This window comes from Salarias fasciatus, chromosome 1, assembly GCF_902148845.1.
Source record: "Salarias fasciatus chromosome 1, fSalaFa1.1, whole genome shotgun sequence".
NCBI classification, from domain to species: Eukaryota; Metazoa; Chordata; class Actinopteri; order Blenniiformes; family Blenniidae; genus Salarias; species Salarias fasciatus.
The window spans coordinates 24,767,904-24,791,424 of record NC_043745.1 but is presented as its reverse complement, the minus strand read 5'-3'; the positions used below and the strand labels follow the sequence as shown (position 1 = coordinate 24,791,424).

General features: G+C 44.3%; 1 protein-coding gene across 1 annotated transcript in view; it reads left to right on the top strand.

Moving 5' to 3' along the window:
• Positions 1-275: 275 nt before the first annotated feature.
• The window catches only part of igdcc3 (immunoglobulin superfamily, DCC subclass, member 3), a 56,931-nt gene continuing 33,685 nt past the window's right edge, over positions 276-23,521 (top strand). Inside the window, exons 1-2 of the mRNA XM_030095309.1 lie at positions 276-591; positions 6,364-6,669. Coding sequence (XP_029951169.1) covers positions 525-591; positions 6,364-6,669 — 373 coding nt within the window. The 5' untranslated portion in view covers positions 276-524. The remainder of the gene's footprint in view (positions 592-6,363; positions 6,670-23,521) is intronic.

Below are 23,521 nucleotides of genomic sequence, written 5' to 3'. Positions count from 1 at the left end.
CTTAGTCAGTGATTCTACTTTTAATCGTGCCTTCCAACCTTTGTATGTTTGTTTGTTTTTTATTAGAGGAGTGATGCTCTCTGGAAGTGGCCTCACAGTTTCACTGACGTGCAGGAATCGTTCGGAGCGCGAGCAGCCAGCAGCGGGCTCTTTTGTTCCGATCGCGCGGAGCGCACTGCGTGTGCGCGTCATCGCGCACGAGTGCACGCGCGTGCACGAGAGAGAGAGAGAGAGGGAGGGAGGGAGAGAGCGAGAGGCAGTCTTTAGGATACAGGGGAGTGAGTGAGGAGAGAGAGATGCTGACAGAGTCCTGATAGATGGTTAAAATGGCGAAAGCGTGTTCGACCCCAGCGAGCGACCAAACTGTAGCACCGTAGGTCGGAATATGTCGTAGCCGCTCAAGCTGTGGATTTTTGTGTTTTCTTTCATTTTTTTGGAGATTTTTTTTTCTTCCCTAACGCTGTCCCTTCGCCTCACCTTGTTCTCTTCTTGCAAAGTGCTGGATTTAATTTCCTCCGTTTTAAATGGCATCCGCGAGGCGCCGCCGCCTTGCCCCGTGCGTTTTGGGAATACTTCTCAATGCTTTAATCGGTAAGTGGGGAACGTGTCGGCGGCGTGCTGCAGAGCCGTGCAGCGGGCGGACAGTGCACGCCTGGCTGCTGCACTCCGGTGCTCGGTGCATGCTCCCCTCTGCAAACCCGCGACGTGCGCGTTACTGGCCAGCAAGCCCGAAATGATCTGGCGTCCGTGTGTGTTCCACCTGTAAATGCAGATGTAAGCAAAAGAAGACAAAACAAATCCAACTCAAACTTGTGCCTTGTTGATTTCGTCTCTTTCGTGCAGCATGCTGGCCCGAAAAGAGTCTGCAACACTTTGCAGAAAGTTGGGCTTTTGATCGCCTGGCAGCGTGTCCAGGCAGCACCGTAATAGTAAAACACGGTAGCCACGTGGATTACAGTCAGCGGCGTTTCAGGCTGTTTTCACACTTTGTTTTCTGCCGGGATCCCCGATAAAATACTGCAGGTGTGTCCCCGGTGCATTGACAAAGCCGTGGGTTTACTGCGGCGGTGTTTTTTGCAGGATTTAGGGCATCATCGTCATCATCATCATCATCATCATATTCACTTGTGGGACGCAAAGTTTCAACTTAACTTGTAAATGTTAAAAAAAAACTGACCTGCTTCCATGAGAAGAGTTTCACTCTGTATCTGGGGACTTCTAAAACAGACGGAGCTCTTCTTGAAGGATGGGTTCTGCAGAGGATACCTCCCTGTGGCTGGCTATCAGGGAAAAGACTGCCCCCAGAATACACTAAAGGACCGTGGTTATTGCCTGCTGGGGAGAATATTTGTTCAGATTAAATGTCAAGACTGTCTCTCTCCTTTTTTTCAAATTTTCTTTTGCATCCTTTTGTTCGCCCTGACAGACAGTTTCTCTCGGTGTGGGGGCCCCTTAATTCAAAAGCAGGAGAGAGTATTGAGTATTTGCAAAGCATGCCACACGGGGATCCACAAAGGCCCCGCTGGAATCATAAAGGCCAGAACACAGTGGCTCATCATAACATGTGCAGTCAGACGGCTGCAAACAGCAGCGCTCTATGATGGATGCAATTCCAATCTCCCCATCACATTAAAGAAATGAAGCTCTTTCAAGTGCTTGTCTGCCCTGGAGATCAGATCCAGTCCAGATAAAAGTGCTTTTTTTATGACATTTTAAGCAGTGATGATAAGAAGCATAAAATTGATATCTGCATTACATCTCTTACGGACTGGAGAGTTCAAAGTTTGAGGCAAATCCAAAAGATCAGAGGATCAGTCAGAGGATCTTGTGATGTGGAAAATTTCAATCTTTCAAAGAGTAATTGTTGAAGATGTGTCTCCTGAAGCAAATAACAGATTCAGTGTGAAAAGTAAAATCATATATTTCATTTAACTTCATTACTCTTCAGATTATAATCTTCTTAACATGTTTGTAAACCCATTTGTTTTCATCTAAAGGGTATTTGGATTATCACGGTAGGATAAGGATTAGGAATGTAACAGAACTGATGCTCTGAGGGAAGATTGTGTGGCGCACTGACAGCAGATAAATGGTTGCAAGAGCTAAACTGTGCAACAGCTGCCCCTCACCTCATGGGTTATTTCTCAGCATTTCTGTGCTGCTGCTGCTGCTGTGTTTGCCGGAGTTGTAATCGCAACACTTTTATGAATAGGTACATGCCAGGCAGAAAACTTGAAACTGCATGCTTATTAATGAGTGTGAAGGTAGCAAGAAAACAGGGCTATTGATTAATAATTTATCAAGCAGAAGCCTATAGGAGTTAATGCAAGTATCAATTCTGCATGCACAGGCCCCCGGAAACAGAATAAATATTGCTTTTTCGCTCGAAGATATAGGCGTTGTAGCAGAAAAGTAGCAAAGCTCTTCTTTTTCTCTGGTGGGGCATTAAGAGGCTCATCTATATGGAGCACATTATAGTGCTTTTTTATGCGTACACACTTGATCTTAAAGTAAAGATACAGGACCTTTGCATACTGGAAGACACCTTTAAAATGAGACTGAATTGTATTTAAGTCTGCTCATATTAGTTTCCTTCCACTCCTGTGGAGCATTGGTGCTAGCACCCTTTTTCTTTGAAGTGGTAATACTGCTCCAGCTCCCCATCTCCCATTCAGCACAATCAATAGAGGACTGTGCATTTAGACCAGACTGATGGTATAGGCATCGGTTGTGGAATACCTTTAAGATGTGTTGTATGTGTCATCCCAGTGACAAGCTGCAACAGATTGATGCTAAAAGTGAGAAGCGAAAGAGAGAAGACTGAATAATTAAAGTGAGTTTGTCCCTTTGCTTTCAGAATGTTTTATTGAAAGACTTCATATTGGCTGACTCTGTGCTCAGTGTTAATATCAGTCCCAGAGCATGATTATCATTATTCCAGCAGCGTTGTGTGATATGACGCTCCAACTGTTGAGTCACTAACCCATTATATCCTCACTCTGCCGGTTGGAAGAAGCCTCTGGTGATCCTGGGCTCACTTGGCTCTGTCAGTCGCTCGCGGCTGCTAACTACATCTGTCTGTTGGTAGCCGGTATGTCATCCTCACTTTCCCGTCGCGGCGGTAAACCTTTGTGCCAGCCGCACTTATCTGCCAATAGTTGGTAAGCCGGAGCGTGAGCCACACTTAGCCGACACTTGTCTCCAGTCTTACCCGGTAATCCCGCATGCTAGCGTCTGTCTTCTCTGCATGAAAAGAGCATTAAGTTGTGTGTGTCGGTCCCTCTGCTTATCTGACCGTGAAAATCCACGCCTGTAGAGGTCCATGTCTGTGAACATGTGTTTCTGTGAATAGCCACACAGCTTCCTGCTACCAGTTTCTGCAGCTCTGCCCTCCTTACCCTCCTTCCCTCCTGCATTCACAGAAAGCCTTAACCCGAGATGTACACAGGCTTGACCTTTCTACAGGTTTCTTTCATTCTTTAATCAGTCATGTGTTACAGCATCGCTCAGTCATATATTCTCCTGTTTTGTTCTCTGACCTTTCTTCCAGTGTTTGTTTCTAACCTTGTGACCGTGCAGCACACCGGAGATGTATCAGACAGCCACGACAGCAACATGCTGTTTTATTTTTGCCTTTTTCTTTTCTTCTTTTTTTATCAAGGAGCCAAAGATCTTTGCATTGTTCTCACTAGTGGAAGAAACTGATTAGTTGAACACTAAATCATTAAGGATGTGAAATCTCCTCCTAATCAGTGGCACCCTAACACACTGAACTGAGCTGTAATTATCCTGTTGGCTGCATGGCTTGATAACGCTGCTTAATGCTATTTGTCAGCTTTGGAAGCTGAAAATGAAAAGGTTTCACTATATTTAAGGTTATCTTCATCAAAGGAGGTCAAGTGTGAAACATTTTTCTGCAAACTGTCATTTTGCACTGTAGAATTTTCCCAGTATCAAGTAGCATCCAGTATTTTCTGAATCAGCCATGCTTGGATCAAAACACGACGTGTGACTGACTGGATGGGATTTATTTATTTTTTTCTGCTGGCTGCTTTGTGTGTGAGAATGTGATCTCTGCTGGATCAAATGACTCTGAGTCTTTGTGGCCAGCATCATTTGGGACAGCAGTGGCTCAGGCAGCGGGATCACCGTCTGCCAGTTAAGGGTTAAATATTTCTCCAACACCACCCCCTTGTTTTTTACAAGTGGTAGCACTGATGTCTCTCTGGTCCCATGGCCATTTTACTTACTGTGCTCAATGGGTGTAAAAAAGGGGAGGGGGGGCCACGTAAAGAAGAGATACAGAAGAGGAAGAGGAAATGTTTCTTTGCATTATACTCCGTATGTGATCTTGTTGGAGGAGTGTGTCAGCGAATTCCTGCTCTGCTCCTGCGGGGAAGTATTTCTCTTGTGGAATTTGAGGGATGAAGCCGGAGGTTCTCTACTTTGACCCCTGTGCCTTACCCCCCCTTCGCTGCCCTCCCTTAGCCCCCTCCCACCAGATTCCAGGGCCTGGGGCAGAGACTGGTAGTGCTTAGTCCATCAGCAGCTGAAACATGATACCAAGAGAGCCCGCTAAGCTCCTCTTTTATAGTACCAAGTCAGGTCAGCCTGTTTACATCCTTTATTTATTGTTCTCCCACTCCCCGCTCTTCACCCCCAGAAACCACAAATTCGGAAAATCAGATCTCTTTCCTCCATTACAGAGAGGAAACCGTCACTATACACAAATGTAACCTCATATCGGACCACTGGTTTGTGTTGATGGCTGAAAAAAAAGAGAGAGACCAGTGTTCACTGTGACAAAGTTGCAGTCACCAGTTAACAGCTCATACAAGGCCGTGCATGTGCGTGTTTATAGCACATGTTCTGGCTGTATGAGATCTATAGATTGTGAATCCCTTGTGAACGTAGCCTGAAGGTATCTCAGTCAAGGTGTTTAATTCATGAAGCCTGATCAAGAACTATTAGCGTTTAGATTGTTTCTGTTGTGACAGAAACATTTTTCTGATTCAGTCCTGACTCCGGACAGTGTAATTGAATAATGGTGTAAAATATAGAGGTAAACACATTAGAAAATCATGATTTGTGACATGATGATGAATGAAAACAAACTCAGATTTGCGTAACTTTGACACAATTAGAAAGACGTGGTAGTAGAAAGTGTCCAGTGTTACAATTTATCTGAAGAGGGATGAAAACCAGATTATTCAGAGAGGGATTAAATGACTGCAATTTCCCCTGTTTTCACTTTTTACCTGGATTTTAAACAGCCTATTTCTACTTGTACAGACCTGCTATGTGCCTTTTTTAGCTCGGAAAATCTGCTTTTCATTGTGCCCTCAAATTAAATCAAATTTGGTTTTAATCCCTGATACTCCCTTATTGCTGAAAATTGAAGAGACATGCAGCCAGTTTGAAAAGTATTCCAATGCAGTGGGCAGTGATGACAGTGTCTGCTTGCAGCCTCTTCTCCTCATCAATATATTTATTGAAAAATGGTTCATAATGTGGCATTTAACACAAAAGCAGCACTAAATGCCACGAGATTATCTTAATCCTGCCTCTGGTGTTTCCCAATTACAAATTTATGAGGTCTGTGATAAGCCTTCCCTCAGTTCTTCCACTTCTGCTTTCACTCAGTCTTTTATTTATGACACAGTTGTTTATTGCTTTGTGCTCTGGATCAGTGGGGTAGAGGGTGAGGTAGTGTTTCTATTGTGTGAAGCACTTTGTGTTAACATTGTGTTTGCGTGAACAGTGCTTGTGTGAATAACGTCTGATTGATTGATGTCTCAGAGGAGAGAGAGGTGGCCCATACTGTGGTGTGTAAATTTGGCTGGAGGCAGATACATATTCATATAGTAATTGTTATTGAGTTATTTTGGGGTAATTTATTCGACTGGAGACAGACGATAAGAAGTGAGGGAGGTAAAAATGAACACTGAAGCGTTCTGTTTGACACAAAATGTGACAGTCTACTTCTTATAACCATTTTATTTATATTCTTGGCATACATTTCAAAGCGATAATTCATAGACCATTTGTGATATCTTGGAATGCAAAAGCTACCAGAAAGCCGAAGAAGCATAGTGTTGCACCCAAAAATTGGACCTCCACAGTCTGATGGTTTAGTCATAGACAAATATCACCAAATTTAACATACACAGTCTAAAAACCTACAGTAAAACTGAAGAATTGCCGGACTTTGAATGTTGATTTCATCTTGTAAAAAGGGAGAGGTGCTTTTAAAATCAGAATAATTCCTTTCTCCCTAAATACAATTGAAGAGAGCAGAGAGTCAGGCTGGAGAAGACATGTCATTCACGTTTAGCTAATACATGCGTGTGTCTGTTTCCTCAGGTGTGTTGAGTGAAGCAGAGCTTTCCTTCAAACTGGAGCCCAGTGATATCATTGCTGTACAGGAGCAGCCCCTCATGCTCCACTGCCAGGTGGAGGGCATCCCCCCGATCACCACGCAGTGGAGGCACAACGGGCTGCTGCTCACTCAGGACCAGCATCACACCACCTTCATCAATGGCTCGCTCCTCATCGCTCGCTTCCAGAAGACCAAGTCCGACGGCTCGTCGGACGAGGGCGACTACGAGTGCGTGGCCCAGAATTCATTTGGACTGGTGGTGAGCCGCAAGGCCCGAATCCAGGCAGCAAGTAAGTGTGTCCTTTGTGCTATTTTTGATTTTCAGTAACATTGTTATGAGATTGTTTACATGTTACTATTGCATCCATAATTAGCTTTTAAAATATACCTTTTACCAAGTTTGATCGAGATTTCGTCTCACTTGAGAGGTTTGTTCTGGTGTGGCTGCTCTGTGTCTGCAAACAGTGACATTTGAACCAAAATCCTTCGACCTGCTTCCAGACAAACCCTGGTACAATTTAAGATGATCATATTTGAATCAGTGATTTCTTTATGAATCAACCACAAGTGTCAGATCAACATCCTAATGTTTGTAAATGTGTAAAAGTCCAGGTCATGGTTTATATTGGTGGTGTGTTTTACAGTGTGTGAAGATAGTGACATGCTACTGAAAGTATCTTTGTGCCTGGAAGTGCTCATGTGCTCATCTTTGTTGTTATTAGTTGTTAGCTCGGTATTCAACAACATAAATTAACTTGTTATGGGGTCGCAGGATAATAATTTGCCTGAGTCTGATTGTGCCGCAATAAAGCAAAGAAATCCTGTCGGCACATCAGTTTCAGCACCGCCAGATCCACAACCACAGCCACTTACATAAGTTTCATTACACTCTAATCGGCGTTCTATGTAAATGTAAACACTGTAATTGAAATGCTGTGTTAAATAATCACATTTCAGTCAAGTCCCAGTCATCCTTGTACTGCTGTGCATGTAAATGTACTTAATATGTCCCTAGCTGTTGAGTCATTTGAATATTTTAATATAATTCTTGTGTAATGAACTTTCTGATGCTCATCTGCAGTGCTGCTTAGAAAAAGAAGCCTTTGAATTTAGTATTAACAAGCGCTCATGCTGAGAGTCTCCAAGCGGCTTTGTACGAGTGCAGTAAGCTCAAAGCAACCCGGCAACCCTCTCGCTGGTGGAGGCATCAGGACACATTTTCCCTGGCTTGACTACCACTCCCTTTATTTGAAGTAATTCTGCTTCAGCAGGTTCCCAGCATTGTGACCATGGTTCATTTTTGCAGTGTTTTTTTTTTTTTTTTTTTTTAATCATATCATAGTGAGAGATTCTCGGTACTTGTCTTTTTCTCTTTCGTCTCACACTGTGCTCGTATAAACTCACTTCAAATCAAAGATATGGAGGATGCACGCTCCTCTCGCAGCTGCACAGATGCTGTGCCGAGTTAGGGCTCCTCGAAGGCTCTGTTATGTATATTCTGCAACACAGAGATGGACAAAAGCTCACGGAAGCCTGTTGATTTGCTGGCTATGTGTAGACAGGTCACTGCTGTGCTGTTGTGGCCAATACAGCTTTTCCACTCAGTGGGGTGGGGAGGTTAGCACGGGTGTCTCGCTGGCCGAAGGGAAAAGTCACTTCAGCTCAGTGGCTGGCTCTGTCAAGCACATGCAACCTTTTAAAGCCTCCCCAAAGGCCCTTTCTTCTCAAAGGTCAGATCGAATCTTCTTTTGTTGCACGTCTTTGGTTTTGCATGAAAGAAAAGTCAAGACGTTGATGCTGTTATTAATAATATTACTTTTACGCAAGGTAAAATAGGAGGGAGAAATTAATTAATTTCATCTGAAGGGATTCAAAACGATATACTGAGATGATCTGTTTCTTTGTAGTTTCTGAGTTATTGTTGAAGTTTGGCTCTGTATTACTTTGAAGTAAGTTATGAAAAAGCCTCATCAAACGATCCGATAGATTGATTGCTGAATAGATCAACATGTACTTTTAGGTGTGTGTGTGTGAGTTGATTGGACTTATGCACACCAGCGTTTCCTCTCACCTCAATTTTTAGCCAAAAATATACACTAATTCAGAATTCATGAAATGTAATCCTTTGAATAAATTCAGCAGGTTTATCATCCTTTACTTTCATTGGCTGAGTTTGTCTGAGCGTCTAAGATTGAGACATATTCAGGTGTGCAGAAGTTGAGGGTCTTCGATTTCTCAGTGAATGGATGAGTGAACAGAAGACAAATATAACCTGGAGTCGCCCGCTGGGCCTGGTGGCTGAAGTTCAGAGTCATTCCTGCCTGAAATGTGTTTAGGCCAAGCTTTGCTTTAAAGACATCTTCCCCCACTTGAACCGTATCGATTAATAAGGTTGAGGGGGGGCTGTTGCTAAAGGTCATGTTCTGATCCCTGACCTCAGATCCCTGACCTCTGACCTTTTCACATTGTGTTGAGTAGTCGTTTGGCAGGATGTTGAGTGATAAGAGGCTCTGTTGTCGTGATGCTCTGCCCCATAACTAACAGAGTCCCAACAGGAAACCAGCCTAGTAATCTTGAAGGAACTTGCTGTATGAACACTATCATAATACTCTCAGTGTTGACTCACACTTTCTATACACCACTGTCACATTGGTATTGATTTCTGTGTCAAGTCACATTAAAGTGGTTTTATTTTCCACTCCATGTTGTTAATTTGCTCTTGTTTTAATCAAAGTGTCATGTGTTTTGTGTCACCCCAGGCGTGGCAGAGACTTCTCTCTCCGTATGTGCTTTCCTATTCACAGCGCGTCTAGTAGGCTGTCATGAAAAGGCTTTATTGAGGATTATATTATAGAGGATTTTCTTGCCGTACAAACTCAGTAAAATGGTAATCATCCTTCACTGCCCAACTTCTGGCACTCCTCAGACTCCACGTTGCTCCAGGCGCCAGTTCAGTCCACAAGTGCTCCCCTGTTAATCAAAGCATAATTTGTCAGCCTATTATGTTTTAGCTCTTTAATATAAAGTCTTAAAAGAGCTTAATCTTAGAGGTGAATTGGATCCACCAGGGGTTTGAACAATCCCTGGTCTATTTCAGTCTTTTCCTGGACGATCGAGTTCCGCGTTGGGCATGAAGTATTTCAGATCAAGTGTTTTCATTATGCTCTTGAAGAGAAATGGTCCCAAACAAGCGAGGGTTCTCTTTTACAAAGGTCAGTGACTTGTGTTTGTTTCTTTTTCTGTCCTGAGTGTTTGCCAACGTCGGTGCTCTCTTTGTGTTTTTGAGCGCGTTTGCTGTGTTATGGTTCCCCTCACAACAGAGCTCCGACTTGTACCACTGAGATGCAATGGGTGGCGTGATTACTGAAGCCTCTTTATAGCCCATCTTACCCTCCACACTACCACCCTCCATAAATTTCACTTTTTATTTGCTTGACAACCATTTGTGTGAGCTCACGGTCGGGGGCTGGTGTAGGACGGACTCCCCGTTGACCCTCTAAATCGGCAGTCGGTCCAGGAAGCACTTTTTTCCTCCCAAATGTTATCTCTTTGATGGTTGGTTTCTCTCTCTCTTTCTCTCTCTCTCTGTGTCTCTCATTCCTCACTTCTCTAGGACCTCCTCATTAGCTTAGGTTCAGGAAGCTTTTCATCATTTGGATGAATGACAAGCCTGGTACAGTGGGCCCGGCCGGGGCCGCGGCCCCTCCCCCCACTGCACACCCGCGTCACCAGGCAACGCACCACAAAAGCCCCCCTGTTACAAAATAGCTTTTAGGATCAATTGAAATGACTTGCTTTTGTCCGTTTGTCTGGAATTAATTGGAAAGAGTTGAAGCTTTGTTTGGAAATATTTTTTTTTTCCTCTCATTTATATGGGGAGGCAGCAGTTGACCCCAGAGACCGCACCAAAAAGATTTGCAAACAAAATCTGAAGTGTGCTGAGAAAAGGCAGAGTCAGTGAAAACAAGAGGCAAGTGAAATCAAACAAGTAGTAAAAAAAAAAAAAAAAAAAAAAAAATGCAAGTGTAATAACAGTTTTATATATGCTATTTATTTTATAGTCGGCTCCAGTGTCGATAATTTCCACTTTGTTTAATTCTGAAATTGTCACGGTGAATTGTGCGGCGGTTATAATGGCGTCTCTCTGAATGAGACTTTAATGAAAAAGGAGATCCGGGGGGTGCTGTAAAGGATGAAACAGGAGAAGACAGAGGGTGCCTGTAAAAGTGTCTGACTTTATACCCCTGCCTCTCATTTGTGCAAATGCAATATCTCCCAGGGCCGCCAGTGCCAGGACGCGTGTGTCTGCTGGAAAACACAGATTAGCTGTGGCTGAAATTGCAAACTTGCAACTTGCTGCTTTTAAAAGCCGTGCGAATGGATGTCCCCGTGTGCCGACCCTCTTTCTGCCGGTCCTTAGTAGGAGCGATTTATAAGGGAGCTCGTGTTAGTTTACGTGAGTGTGTGCGTGTGTGTGTGTGTGTGTGTGTACGTGCGCGAGCGCGTCTGTTTAGACGGTGGCTCTCCGTCACATGCCGACCCTCCCGTCCCCACCCCTTTCATGGCCTCCTGCCTGGGCGAACGCTCAAGCTCCATCCCTACATCTCCTTGTAGCTCCCTTTGTCTGCGAGCCAAACCCCGCCCTCGATGTGCGCCCCCCCCACTCCTCTCTGCTCCTCTGCCATGAAGCAAGTCATCTTTCTTGTCACAGTGATTTTTCCAAATACAGTTTTTGACATTTAAAGCCCACTAGCATTTTCTTTAAAATGTGTTCATGCAAAACATTTCTCCCTGACATCCAAAGCTTTGTTGGCTTCATTTTGTGGAAAAGTCACGTCGTTCCACAAACGCGGAGAAGGTATTCCTCTTGCTAAACCTCATCTTTTCGTTGATATTCCTGCCTGGAAAACAACACAAAGTGTTGGTGCATGTGGACATGAACTGTGACTGCCCCGGTTCCTCCTTAGGGCAGGTATGTGGGCTGATGTTAACACGGAGCGTTTCCTCCTGCTATGTGGTCAGCACCCCTCCATCTGTCTGCCAGTCTGTCGTAAGGATTGAGGAAGAAAGAGCTTCTGCCTTTTCCTTTTTTTCCCGTACTGACGAGGCGGGCTGCAGAGATGAGAGCGTTGACCTCTGCTGTGTAATTACACTGGGAACCGGTTATTACTGTACACCTGCAGACTAAATTTTCAACTCTCAGTGCTCGACAATGCAAGCTATGTTCAAAATGATCAAGATAAAGTAGCAATAAATACATTTGATTACTTATTTTAACATGACCATGCTGTTGTTGTTTTTTTTTTTGTTACTATTAACAACAGGTCCATATCACACTCTATTGGGTTATATAGCACACAGGCAAAGGCGGGGGTAAACAACGGTAGATAATAATGTCTTTGAGTCTCTCTCCATTGCCTTTAAAAAGGCTGTTTGTCCTCTACGGGCTGTTTTGTTGTCAAGACCCTTAATAAACAGCAATACTAAAAAAATCCCCATTGACAACTCTTGGGTGTTTATGTTGACAAATGTTTAAACTTGTCCATTTCTCCTGAGGGGACGGGGCACGGTGAGTCTCTATTATTTCTGAAGATGGCACGTCATTGACCTTGAAGCAGTGGAAAATCACCAAGGGATTGTACGCTGCTCGTACTGTGCCTTATTGTCTTAGTTCACTGTACGTGTTCATATGTGTGGAGAACAACGACGTGTTTATCCAGATTTCATAGCTAATTAAGATTCTAGTCTCTTTATCCATTTAATTGCAAATGAAAAATTAATTGAAGGCATTCTTTGGTATTTGTGTTAAATGACAGTAATGATAACGCTGCTTGGTGGAGACAAAGAGGATGAAGAAACATCAGCTTCACTCCGCCTTCCTCCTTGCTCCCAAAATCCAGCGCGCAGCGGCTGCCAACGTGCTTCCCTCCTAAGCCATGCTGACAAGACTTCAGCCGCGCACGGTGCACAGACGTGCACGGGGAGCTATAACCATCTCCCGTTAGCGGCTTCGGGAGGGAGGAGCCACTGCGTGGAGCAGATTGGGCATCCTCCGGCTCTAAAAATACCCGCCTGTGTAAACAGCATCACTTGGCAAACTGGAAGGGCACAGTGAGGGCGCAGACCTGCGCCAGGCCTGATGGCTCTGTGCTCTCTGCTGTCGTATGCAAATCAGTCACTGCAACAGCTACATGTGCTTCGGTGTGTTTACAAAACTACTACAGGTTTGTCAGAATCGGTTTGTGGGTTGTTTTTTGGAGCCAAGAGGTCTCCGTGTGAAACTGCCCAGAGTTGGACTTCAGTACTAGTGCAGCAGTTTGCAGACCGGGATTTGAGGCGCAACAGTTAAAAACCATAGCAGAACACTTTCTAGAGTCCAGAAAACACCTGAGAAATTATCCAATAAATGTGTCAACCAGGTTTTGGCTTCACTGTAATGCTGTTTGAAGTCAAATCTTTATTTCTGATTTCTTGAACAAACCTCTGTCTGCACTTCAGCTGTGGCTTTGTTTACTTTTCTCTTTCTTTCTCTGGGTGGTTTTGGAGCCAGCTGGATTAGGAAGAAGATGCAGGCGTACGGTACATACTGTGCAATATGATGCATGAAATGCATATGTGCATATTTGTATATTTGACTTTGCTCTTGCCACCATGCCAGCTTTTCTAGCAGATGCTCTCTTCAGCTGTGCACACGATAGCTTTTCATCCAGATGATGCTCATTCAGATAATGCCATTCACTGTCATTTTTAAACGAGCGTTAACTCTCAAAAGCATTGAGTTTTGACAGACTGGATCATGTTTTACCCCTGACAGGAATGCCTCATCAGTGAGTGGATTCTAACAGATTATTACAGTGAAATAAAGTAGGAAAGAAAGCAGTTGATTCCTCTTCCCAACACAGCAACTCTGAATGAAAGAAAGCTTGGGAGTTGGGATTGTGTGCTGGGCTGTTTGCTTGTGATTCAGCATGTGTACTTGCTTTGCATGCGCCTGTGAGCTTGTCAGAGTGGGGATAATGAAGTCCTTGCTGGTCTCCGGATATCTGCGGACCACCCCAGCTATTCTCAAACAAACAAATGAAAAGGGGGCCTAAAATTCCTTCTGCCTGCTTTTAAGGCTCCTGGGATGAATTCCTAAGTAATAGAGGTGAAAGGTGGAAGGAGAGAGAGCAGAGGCCAGGCCAAAGGTCGGGCGAGGCAGACCGGCCTCTGAATGTGGTATTTTCATCATCATTAGGGCTGTCATTTTAGGTTTGCACCATCATGTTCAAGGTAAAGTTTACCAAAAAAAAAAAAAAAAAACCCAACCGTCAAAATCGCGGGTCTTCTGGATGGACGCACAGCGACGAGCGGATCTCTTTTGAGCGTGAATGTTGGTGTTCCTGTGATTTCAGGCTTGAGTAGGGGCTTGGTTAGCTCTGGCTACTGCCCCGTCACCGCGCTTCACTACACTTAACAGCGCCTTTATGGGCAGATTGCGTAGTTAAAGCTCTTTACGGGGTCTGCGCCATCCACCTATAAAAACACCAAAACTCCCTCTTCCTGTCTCCTCGTCGGCACACATTTAGTTTTGCACGTGTGAAAATGTTTAATAAGCGTGAGGATGGATGAGAGATGGTGCAAGGTGTGGAAATGAATATCATCTCATCAGTAGATTTTCCACGTGCACACACACACACACACACACACACACACACACACACACACACACACACACACACACACACACACACTCAGGGCCCCTCAGTCCATTTTTTTCTTCTTCTTTTTTTCCCATTTTGTTTAAGTAGGGATCAGGAAATAAGCAGAAGAGTCTGAGACAAAGGCCAGCCAGTGATGGGCAGGCCGGGGCTTTCCTCTGGGCCTCAGCCACCTCTCCCCTTGTGTTTGTATGTGTTGGGGTACCTCTCCGAGCGGAGCAGCACCTATTGTCAGCGGTGAACCGCAGGGCAGTGGAGTGGCTGGGAACAGACAGAGGCTGTGGAGATGCTCAGCCTCTGGTAGCTGTGTTTTGTGATAGTGGTCTGAGCGTTTGTTCTCCTGGCCGACTCAGCTCGCTGTGGCTGAGGCCCCCTTTTGTCACCGCTGACTCTGGGTGGCTGTGTTTCCCCTTGCTCCCCCCCCACTTCTTTCTTCCCCTCTCTGTTTTAGCATTGACTTAGAAATAGAAGGGTTAAAGGTCATTAGAGGCTGGATGCTGGAGAGGGGGGTTTATCTGGGAAACTGTGACCTTTTTGTGTGCATTAGGGCAGAATACCCCTCCCTCTTTTTCATTCTCCTCCCATTTGTTCCCCCTCCTCCAATGCTCAGACCTCTGCTCGTTCCCTCGTGGGGACCCATCCCCCTGTCTGATGGCCTCGGGCAGTGCCACTGACCTTGGCTTTGGCTGTGAAATAAAGTGGCCCAAACCTGCCACACCATCACAACGCTAACCTTGCCCTTTCCCAAATAAGCAACGCAGCAGCCCGGATCGAACAAGAGCCCAATAAGCACATTTTCTCCCGCCCAGAAAGGACACTGATTTGTCTCTGTCACATTCCTTCTGTCTTTTCATGAAGCTTTGGACGCCTTTATTGAGTAGACGTGGGTTTTCCGCAGCACATGGAGGACGTTGTTCTTATGCTGGCTGTTTTGCATCCATGCTGTGCAGAGAAGAAGTAGCAGCGTATTGGAAATGTTGGTTTCTTTTCCTTCGGTCAGATCTCTTAAAAATTATGAAATCGACTAGGTTGACTTCAATTTTTTGGAGAGACACTAGTGCTTAGCTCTTCTTTATCCTACCTATGAAATTTTTTTTCCATTTTTCAGGGGCGTGAAGCTCCTCATTACTGGATTGATTCAAATCCCTAATTTAAACCTGTTGATTTTTATTGACACTTTTCATCTCTTTGCACAAAAGCCACAAAAATCTTATTTATTCATCAAGCTGTAACTTTGTAAAACTGTTCGTGACTGAAACTCAGTCCCATTTTTTTTATCTTTGCTATTTTCAGAAATACTCACCAAATAATACATGAGCTACAGATAATGCTGTAGTTGTGGATAGTTATTTATATATGTAGAGATGAACACACTCACTTCGTAGTGAGAATGAACCCAGTTTATCTTTTCTTTAGAGGCTCGTGCATGTTCCTGCTGTGCTGGGTTTACCCTGACTACTCCAGTTTCTTTCCCACACTTGAAAAACATGCATCTGAGGATAACTGCTGCCTCTAAATTGCCCGTAGACGTGATTGCGACTGTTTCTCTGCGTGACCCGTGATGCTCTGGTGAGCTGTCCAGGCTGTTCCTTGTCTTCCCAATAGTCAAGGAGGACCAGCTCTGAAACCCCATGGGCTTCACAGATCATCACATAAAAGCTTTTTAGTGACCAGTGAATAGTTGCACTTAATGACACTGACTCGTGTTTATTCATGTGTACAAAATAATAAAGAAAGATGGCTTTGTTATTCCAGGTCGCAGTGTGTCAGCGTTATGGTGCAAAATATTCTTCAGCCTGCATGAACTCGAAAGCCTCTTTTCTTGTCGCATTTGGATGGAACACCTGAATTGTTTTAGGTTAAAAGTTTAATAGGCACCTGTGTGTGTGTGTGTGTGTGTGTGTGTGTGTGTGTGTGTGTGTGTGTGTGTGTGCATTAGTGTGTGTCAGTGTGTGAGAAATCGGTCACTGGGGATAAAATGAATTCCACAGGAACCAATTACAAGAGGCTACTGCTGGCACAGGATGAAAGATTTCTAGGATGGCCAATTTCCTCCTGACAACCTGTTTGCAAGGCCTGTAGTTTTGTTAGCATCTATCACTTCAGGGAATCTGATGATTGGACAGAACGTCAAGTTCAAGTGGCCTGCCTTTTCATTTGTTATCGAAAGTGGTAATGCTCAGAAACGTCAAATCGCAGCTTTTCAAATATAAAAGAAAAAAAGACGAAGTATTAAAATTCCTGATGAGGTTTGGCAGACTTTGAAGGAAATCTGTGATGGAATGACTCGACTGTTTCATTCATGGTACCCCAGTGATCTCTGGGATTTTGGCCACTGAGAGATGGGAGGATTGTAATCTGAACTTTTCCTGCGTTGCCTGACATCATGCAGATCAAACAGGTGGAATAATTAAGAAAATGACCTCCAGGTAGAAGCCCTAATCACATTATGCTGTGTGAAAAAACAAGCTGGGACAGATGAAAATGGAGGGAAGCAGGGAGTAAAATAGATGGAGCATGTGTCGGTGGTCTCGAATGATCTCGAGGCCCCTCTGGCTCTGGAGGCTGGACCTTGAACCAGGAAGGAACATTCCATTCCGATGCTGTGCCATGACCTCCCGACCCCGACAGCTTTGTTTCCAGGGCAGCTTTCGACAGGCAGCGGGAGACAGAGCAACCGCAGCAGGCTGGCTTAGCTCGGAGAAGCACGCCTCTGCCATTGGAACATGCCGGAAAACTGCTCCCCTGACCCCAGGCTCGTAATTCATCTCGGTAACTTGCACATTACCTACGCTTAAGATCAAATAAATGCACTGACGTGTGCACAGGATCGTGGTCAATGACTGTACATGCAATCCGCCGTGACCTTCTGCCAGTTCACGAAACTGCAACAAATGCATTCCCCCAACGCACAGATGTGCAACTGACACCTTTATTTTATTTTATTTTTTTTTCCGTGAGAGCACCGCTGCAACGTTTTAATGTCGCCGCATCCCGGAGTGGCGATGCAGCAGCCCCGCAGCCATCGCTTCAAATGGGCCTCTCTCAGTAGGCGTTCAGCGGATGAAATGTGTTTATTTTATAATCATATAAAGAATTTGTATCATCCGTGCAACCGCGGCCTTTAATCATTTTTATGAATGCATTTCATTTTTTCCCCCTCTGTACAGAAGTAGTTTCATGTCATGTGTTAGTAAGTTGTAAGGCGGACCATTTCACCGCCAGCGTGAAAAGATGAAACATGATGCTAGTAGTGTAATAGCCCTTTCCATTTTCCAGCATAGGCATTATTTGTGAGGGGGAAGACAGCTTTAGAGGGTTAGCCGGCTGATGGCGGGCTGGAGGAGTCAGTGATATGTGCTTATGTCTGACAGCTGATGGTAGTGTCCCTCCTCAATCCTCCGCAAGTAAAAGAAGAGGCAGGATTACAACGGCGAGGGAACCGCTGTTGCAGGTTGAATCCGCGCTCTCTTGTTACATCATACAGTATATAATAATAACATAGAAACAGTGACGGGCGAGCGTGAGATTGCTGCGGCGCTCTTATGTGCGCACTCTCCCACTGTTTACAGTTATTACCTGGTGGAAATGCTGTCGATAAAATCCTGAAAAATGGCAGTTAATAGATGAAAATAAAGTATCAATTTTTGCACTTGTGATTCGTGTTTCCCAAGGCGGTTATGTGAAATGCTACTCTTAAAATAAAAGTAGATAGATGGAAACCACTGCAATGCATGACCACATTTTATGGAGCTTCATTAACTAATTCTGATAAATCTCTGGACGAATTTTTTTGAACAAATTTGCAGAATATCCTCTATTTCCAGTGTGAAGATTAATGGATGCTGAAAATAATGAATTGTCGCAGCAATCTATGCAGACTATACCACCTAATGAAAAGTGACATAAAGAAGCAGCGATTTTGAAATGCTTGAACAGAAACTGATAATCCTGATTGACTAGCAGAAATTGGATTTTCATTAATGAATCAGAATAAAGACAAAGCCTTTATTTTACATTATTGTTCACCTCCCCTCTCCTGAAGATTTTCTTTTTTTATGTTTTTTTGGTCCACTGTAAAAATCAATATTTATCTCAATTTATGTTAATCTGGAGCAGCTCGTTCTTTGTTCAAACCCAGAAAATGGTATTTCATTATCTGATGGAACAGATACGTTGTCGGAACAAATATAGCATGTGCCGTCTTTGTTTGCACACACTATAGGTAGCAGGAGAGACAAAGGGCTTTCATTTCTCACCCACTGTCTTGTAACACTAAGTGGTTATGACAGTGCCTGCACTTGCTTCTTTTCCTCCCTCCCTCCCTCCTCTCTCTCTCTCTCTCTCTCTCTCTCTCTCTCTCTCTCTCTCTCTCTCTCTCTCTCTCTCTCTCTCTCTCTCTCACTCTCTCTCTCTCTCTGTCTCTCTCTCTCCCCTGCTCGTCTTCCTCTTCGGTTATTTATTTTTTCTCATGATTTGGTCAGAGCCGGGCTCCTTTCAGTGGGCGTGGCAAAGGAGTCGCACATGTGTGTACAAAAGGAGCAGGGGGGTTACTGACTGCATATTACCATGAATTGGTCGGGATTAGCCGGTTTGGTGGGGGGGTGGGGGGGGGGGCTGGACTCCTTGAGTGTGCAAGGGGCAGTAATATCCCTGGTGACCGCAGTCAGCTGGCAGCCTGAGCGGGGGGGGGGGTGGTAAAGAGACGAGAAGAAAAGAATAGGGGGCAGACTTTGAGTGTCCAGCTGTCTCAACAGGAGGATGTGGCGGCGGTGGCAATATCTTGATGACAGCGGCTCTCCATGCATTAACCACCACTGCCTCCTCGGTCATTATTTTAAATGCCCCGTGCTCTGTGAGGACTGTTGTCACCACGGCTCCCCTGAAATTGCACTGTGATTATCCCACTGCCTGTCTCCTCGCTAACCAATAGGTTTCATTTTCGGTCTATTTTTATCTCCATGAATGCAAGTCTGTAGTGCTGCGACAACTTCCTGAAGGCGTGAAGTGGTCGGCAGACCACCGATCTTGTCGGTCATAATTGATGTTTCAGCACCTCTTGGCCAAGTGACCTGATATAGTCAGAATTAGAGCATCTGTTTCTGCCGATGCCCTCAACAGCAAGCAGGTGGTTCACTAAACACTATGATGTTTGTTCTTCACTGCTTACTCATCAGTCCGCTCCCTCCGTCTTTAGCACGTCCTCAGCTCCTCCTCTGCTGCGTTGTAGCACCACCAACGCCGCATCTCTGTTTGCCACACACACGATGGCACCGCGTTGCCCCGGGATTGTGATTAATGGCCGCAATTCAGCCTGAAAAATTCCCCTGAGTGGGTGCCAGTTGGCTTACGCAGAGAAGAAACTCATTACTGCTGTCAGTTGAGCTGACGGGGCAGGGACGGCCGTGAGTGATTGTGTGTGTCTCTGCGTATGTGCGCGCATGTGAGGATGGGAGAAAAACTAATTTCTGTGCATGTCACTAGGCGCACACGCGCCTGTTCACCTTTAACGTTGTACGAGCCGTCAGGCGTGAACAAGCGCGCGCGCGCGCATGTGTTTTAAGCCGAGTGTAAAAGTGACACTGTGTCCCAGGGCTGGTTTCCAAGTAACGTGGATAATTTCTCAGAAAAGACTGAAGCCTCTTTCCATTACAAGCTTTGACACACAAACACTCCGACTCTAGGTCCTTAATGGATAACCTGTGCACATCGTGTTACTTTATCGGCAGAGTCACTCTCCTTTACGGTACATTATATACATATGCATTCTTACTCAGCTGTCTACACATTTACATGCTTTCCATTCAGAGATAAATTCCCTCTTATCTATGGAAAGGTAAATATAACGTGTGCATGGCTCTACTAGTTATTAGTCCCACGCCAGTGTCAGTTCTTGTTAGATAATGGAAAGGTTTTCATTTTGAAAACTGTAATTACCTGTCCTTTCTCATTTATGAGTGCACAGCAGTGCTTAAAGTAAAGCAAGACAGAGAAACAAAGAGGAGAAAGGCATCCAAAATGAGGGTAAGTCTGCACATTATGGATAAGCAAAGACGTGTGCCATTTACTGAGAGATAGCTATCTGCATTCGCTGACGCCACAGACGGTGCCAAAATGAAGACTTTCGGACATACATATGGAAATTAGCTCCGCATGCAGCTCAGGTTTTGCTGCCGAGCTTAAAGAGAGAATGGGAAACACCACCCGCTCTGTTTCTCCGTGTCCACTATGTTTATACCTGAATATTAAAGCACATTTCATTCTTATTTCACAATAAAATTCAAGGAGACTTTTTTCAGGGGGGAAAAAATGGATAATTGATGGTGAAATCATGTTTTTATTACTGGATTTGTTTTTATGACGTGTTTATTAGAGAATAAATGAACTTGTGAACTAAGCTTTTGTGCAACAGCATGAGTGTAGCTACAGTTTAACAGAAGAGGCACTCAACCATGAATTACCTCGGAAAACAGAGTGCAACGTGACGTTTTAGGAAAGGGCGGGTCGCTGTGTCTGTCAAGCTCTCGTCTGCTAAAACTTTAAGAATGCATAATCTCAGTATTTCAGTGTTTTCTTTCAGTATTTTATAGACAGGCTCCGATAAATACCGCTGCACATTTTATTGGCACATGGCCTTCACTGAACGTTCCTGCGTCTGTAGCAGCACCCTGAAGATGTGACTGTGTTACTGCCATGTCAACGCAATATTGTCTGTCTTTGAGAACAACTGAAACAGAGATCCCAGTATTTCACTTGTCAGCAGTTTACAGATGTATGGAGGTCTCCGCGAAGTGAGAAAGCAGGTTTTTTACAAAGTCTGGACTGATTCTTGAACTCTGCAAACTGGACCTGCACACTGACTCCTAATTCAATCTAATGTCTAGGGGAAAGGTTCTCATTTAAATCAGCAATGAGTAGTTATGCTAAATGTGGATGTGGAGTAAAACCTAAAAAAGTGTGTGTCAACATAATTCACAAAAAACCTACAGCAATCTTATTAGAGATGCTGAACGTTAATGTGTCTGTTGACTAAACGCTTTTTTTTTATTGAATGTTGTGTGTGTTAAGAGATCTTCAAATGTCTTTTATCACATCCTTTAAATCCGACTTGAAATGTTGCTGAAATATAGTATTCCAGTCGCTTCCTGAATTGTTTGGCGTCAACACAGTTGAAGCGAGGTAAACTTTGAAAGCGCGTCGGCGTGATGACCTGCGAGATCTTCTTCACAGCAGGCGAAACATGATACAATAGTGTGAGTGTTGAATAGCACCACACGCAGCAGCTGCAGCTTCATGTCTGGATGCTTTAACTGAATGTTGCAGCGTGGAAGAAGCAGTTGTTGAGCCATTGTTAAATCTTCACTAAACCGTCTCCTCATGTACATTTCTAGTTATAAGTGTTTTTTTTTTTTTTTTTCTATTAGATGGAGCAGTGTTTTGTGTTGTCGGTGAGTGTAAACAGATTGCATTTGCCGACTTATACAAGACAGCTGAAGGTTTTGGACTGGCAGCAGTTCCTCCCATGATGTATTTATTCTTCTGTCGGGTTTCATACTGTAGTATTTTTGGAAACTGTGATGTGAAGATTTGCAAACTCGCACAGACAGTCAGACAGATAAATGCCCTGTGGGAACACATAACGGAGGCCCAGTGGTCCTCCTTCTCCCGACTGCCCTGGGTTCACGTTGTGTGTGTGTGTGTGTGTGTGTGAGTGTGTGTGTGTGCGGGGGGAGGAAGGGGGAGAGTGATGAAGGGCTGAGATTTACACAGCCGTTTCAGTCATTTGGGGAGCCCGGTTTTCAGGGTGCTGTGAGACGCACTGGAGCGCATGGGCCGGTCCCGCCCTGTGTCTTTCAGATTTCCCGTGGGAGTGCCAGATGTGGGGTCATCCATCTACCCCCGGGTTCAGACCGACCCCCCTCAAAGTCACTGTCAGATGCATACTTACCGCCGCAGTCTGCGCTCGCTACGCTCTCAGAAAGCAAGCCACACGCTTTCACAAGGTGCTTCAGTGTCTGATTATTTAAAAGACTCGTATTATTTCAAGCAGAACTGTGTGATCAGGAAAAAAAAAAGAAAGAAAAATCAGCAAAAAAAAAAAAAAAAAACCCTCCAAAAAACACAACTTTAAGCGAGAGATTCATCCCGGCCTCCTGAGACTGGCCTCCAAGCCCAACAGTTGTCTGCTAATGAGGGGGAAGTAATGTGTGTTCGACTGAGGAGAATTGTGATGCCAAATGTCCATCCAGGTTGTTTTTCACAGCCTCTGCTGTCTGTGGGCCTCGCTCACTCCTGGCTTCACAAAAAAAGAGGCGTGCACCATCTGAAGAAGAATCTAATGGCATTTCCATTTGAATATAAATGTTATTTAACCCCAGATGTCTCCAAGCGTTTTGAAATATCTCAAAACTCCTCAATGCGAGTAAACGGTCAGACGAGAAGACCGGGATTAGGCTTTGTGGGATTTTACATCCGTGGCGCGAACGAGCTGAATGCATGACAGCATATATTTTATGATATACCGGCCAGATGATGGGAGAGGCATCTCATTTGAATTCTAAAACAGGCAGGAGCATGCTGAGGTATTGGCGATATTAATTAGATATGTGGCCTCTGGGCAAGCGGAGGATGGCATTGTGAAGGCGCAGCCTCCTCTCTGTGACGATCAGGTGTTAAAGGAACAGTGCCAACACCATCTTACTCTCAGCTTTAAATTCACGGGTAATAATGAGTCTGAAAAACAGAATTGAATTGATAGAAAACATGAAAAAGCGTCACAGTAATGATGCTGTTTGAATGGTGGGTTCATGAGCGCATGTTTGATGTCGATGCACTTATTCCTCCAGAATGCGTTGGAGCGCTCTGAGGAAAATGAGTTTTATTGCTTCCAGAGACACTCGATAGACTGGCATTGCGGTGAGATTCACTCTCCGCTGCAGGGAAAGTCAAAGAAAAGGAGAATGTTAAGAAATCGACAGCACACTGTGAGTCCAAATCCTTAAACACTTAAGGAGCTTCAGTTCTTTCACTTCTTTTTTTTGAAAAGCTGAATATCTTGTCTGTCAATAAATTCTAGTCTAAAGTTCATTCTTTATGGTGCTGACCAGTCAAAGTAGTTTCTTTGCATGTGTTCAATAATGTCAGCTTTGTCGCATTTTTGGTTCGATAGTAAACTTTCAAATGAAGGACATAAATCTTGTGCTTTTTGTTTGAATTTTCCTTCTTTTTTTTTTCTTTTTTTGTTGAGACCAGACTATGAAAATGTTGAGCCAGAAATCGAAGAAGACGAGACAATGAGGAAGGACGTCTTCTTTTGTAGTTATTCCACATCCAGTGTCCTTAATAAGGTGGTACTTTAGCACAGGCAAATCGAGGAGGAAAACAGATTTATTCAAGTCGAGGACTTGAGATAAGAATGTCGGAAACTGTACTGTGTGAAGAG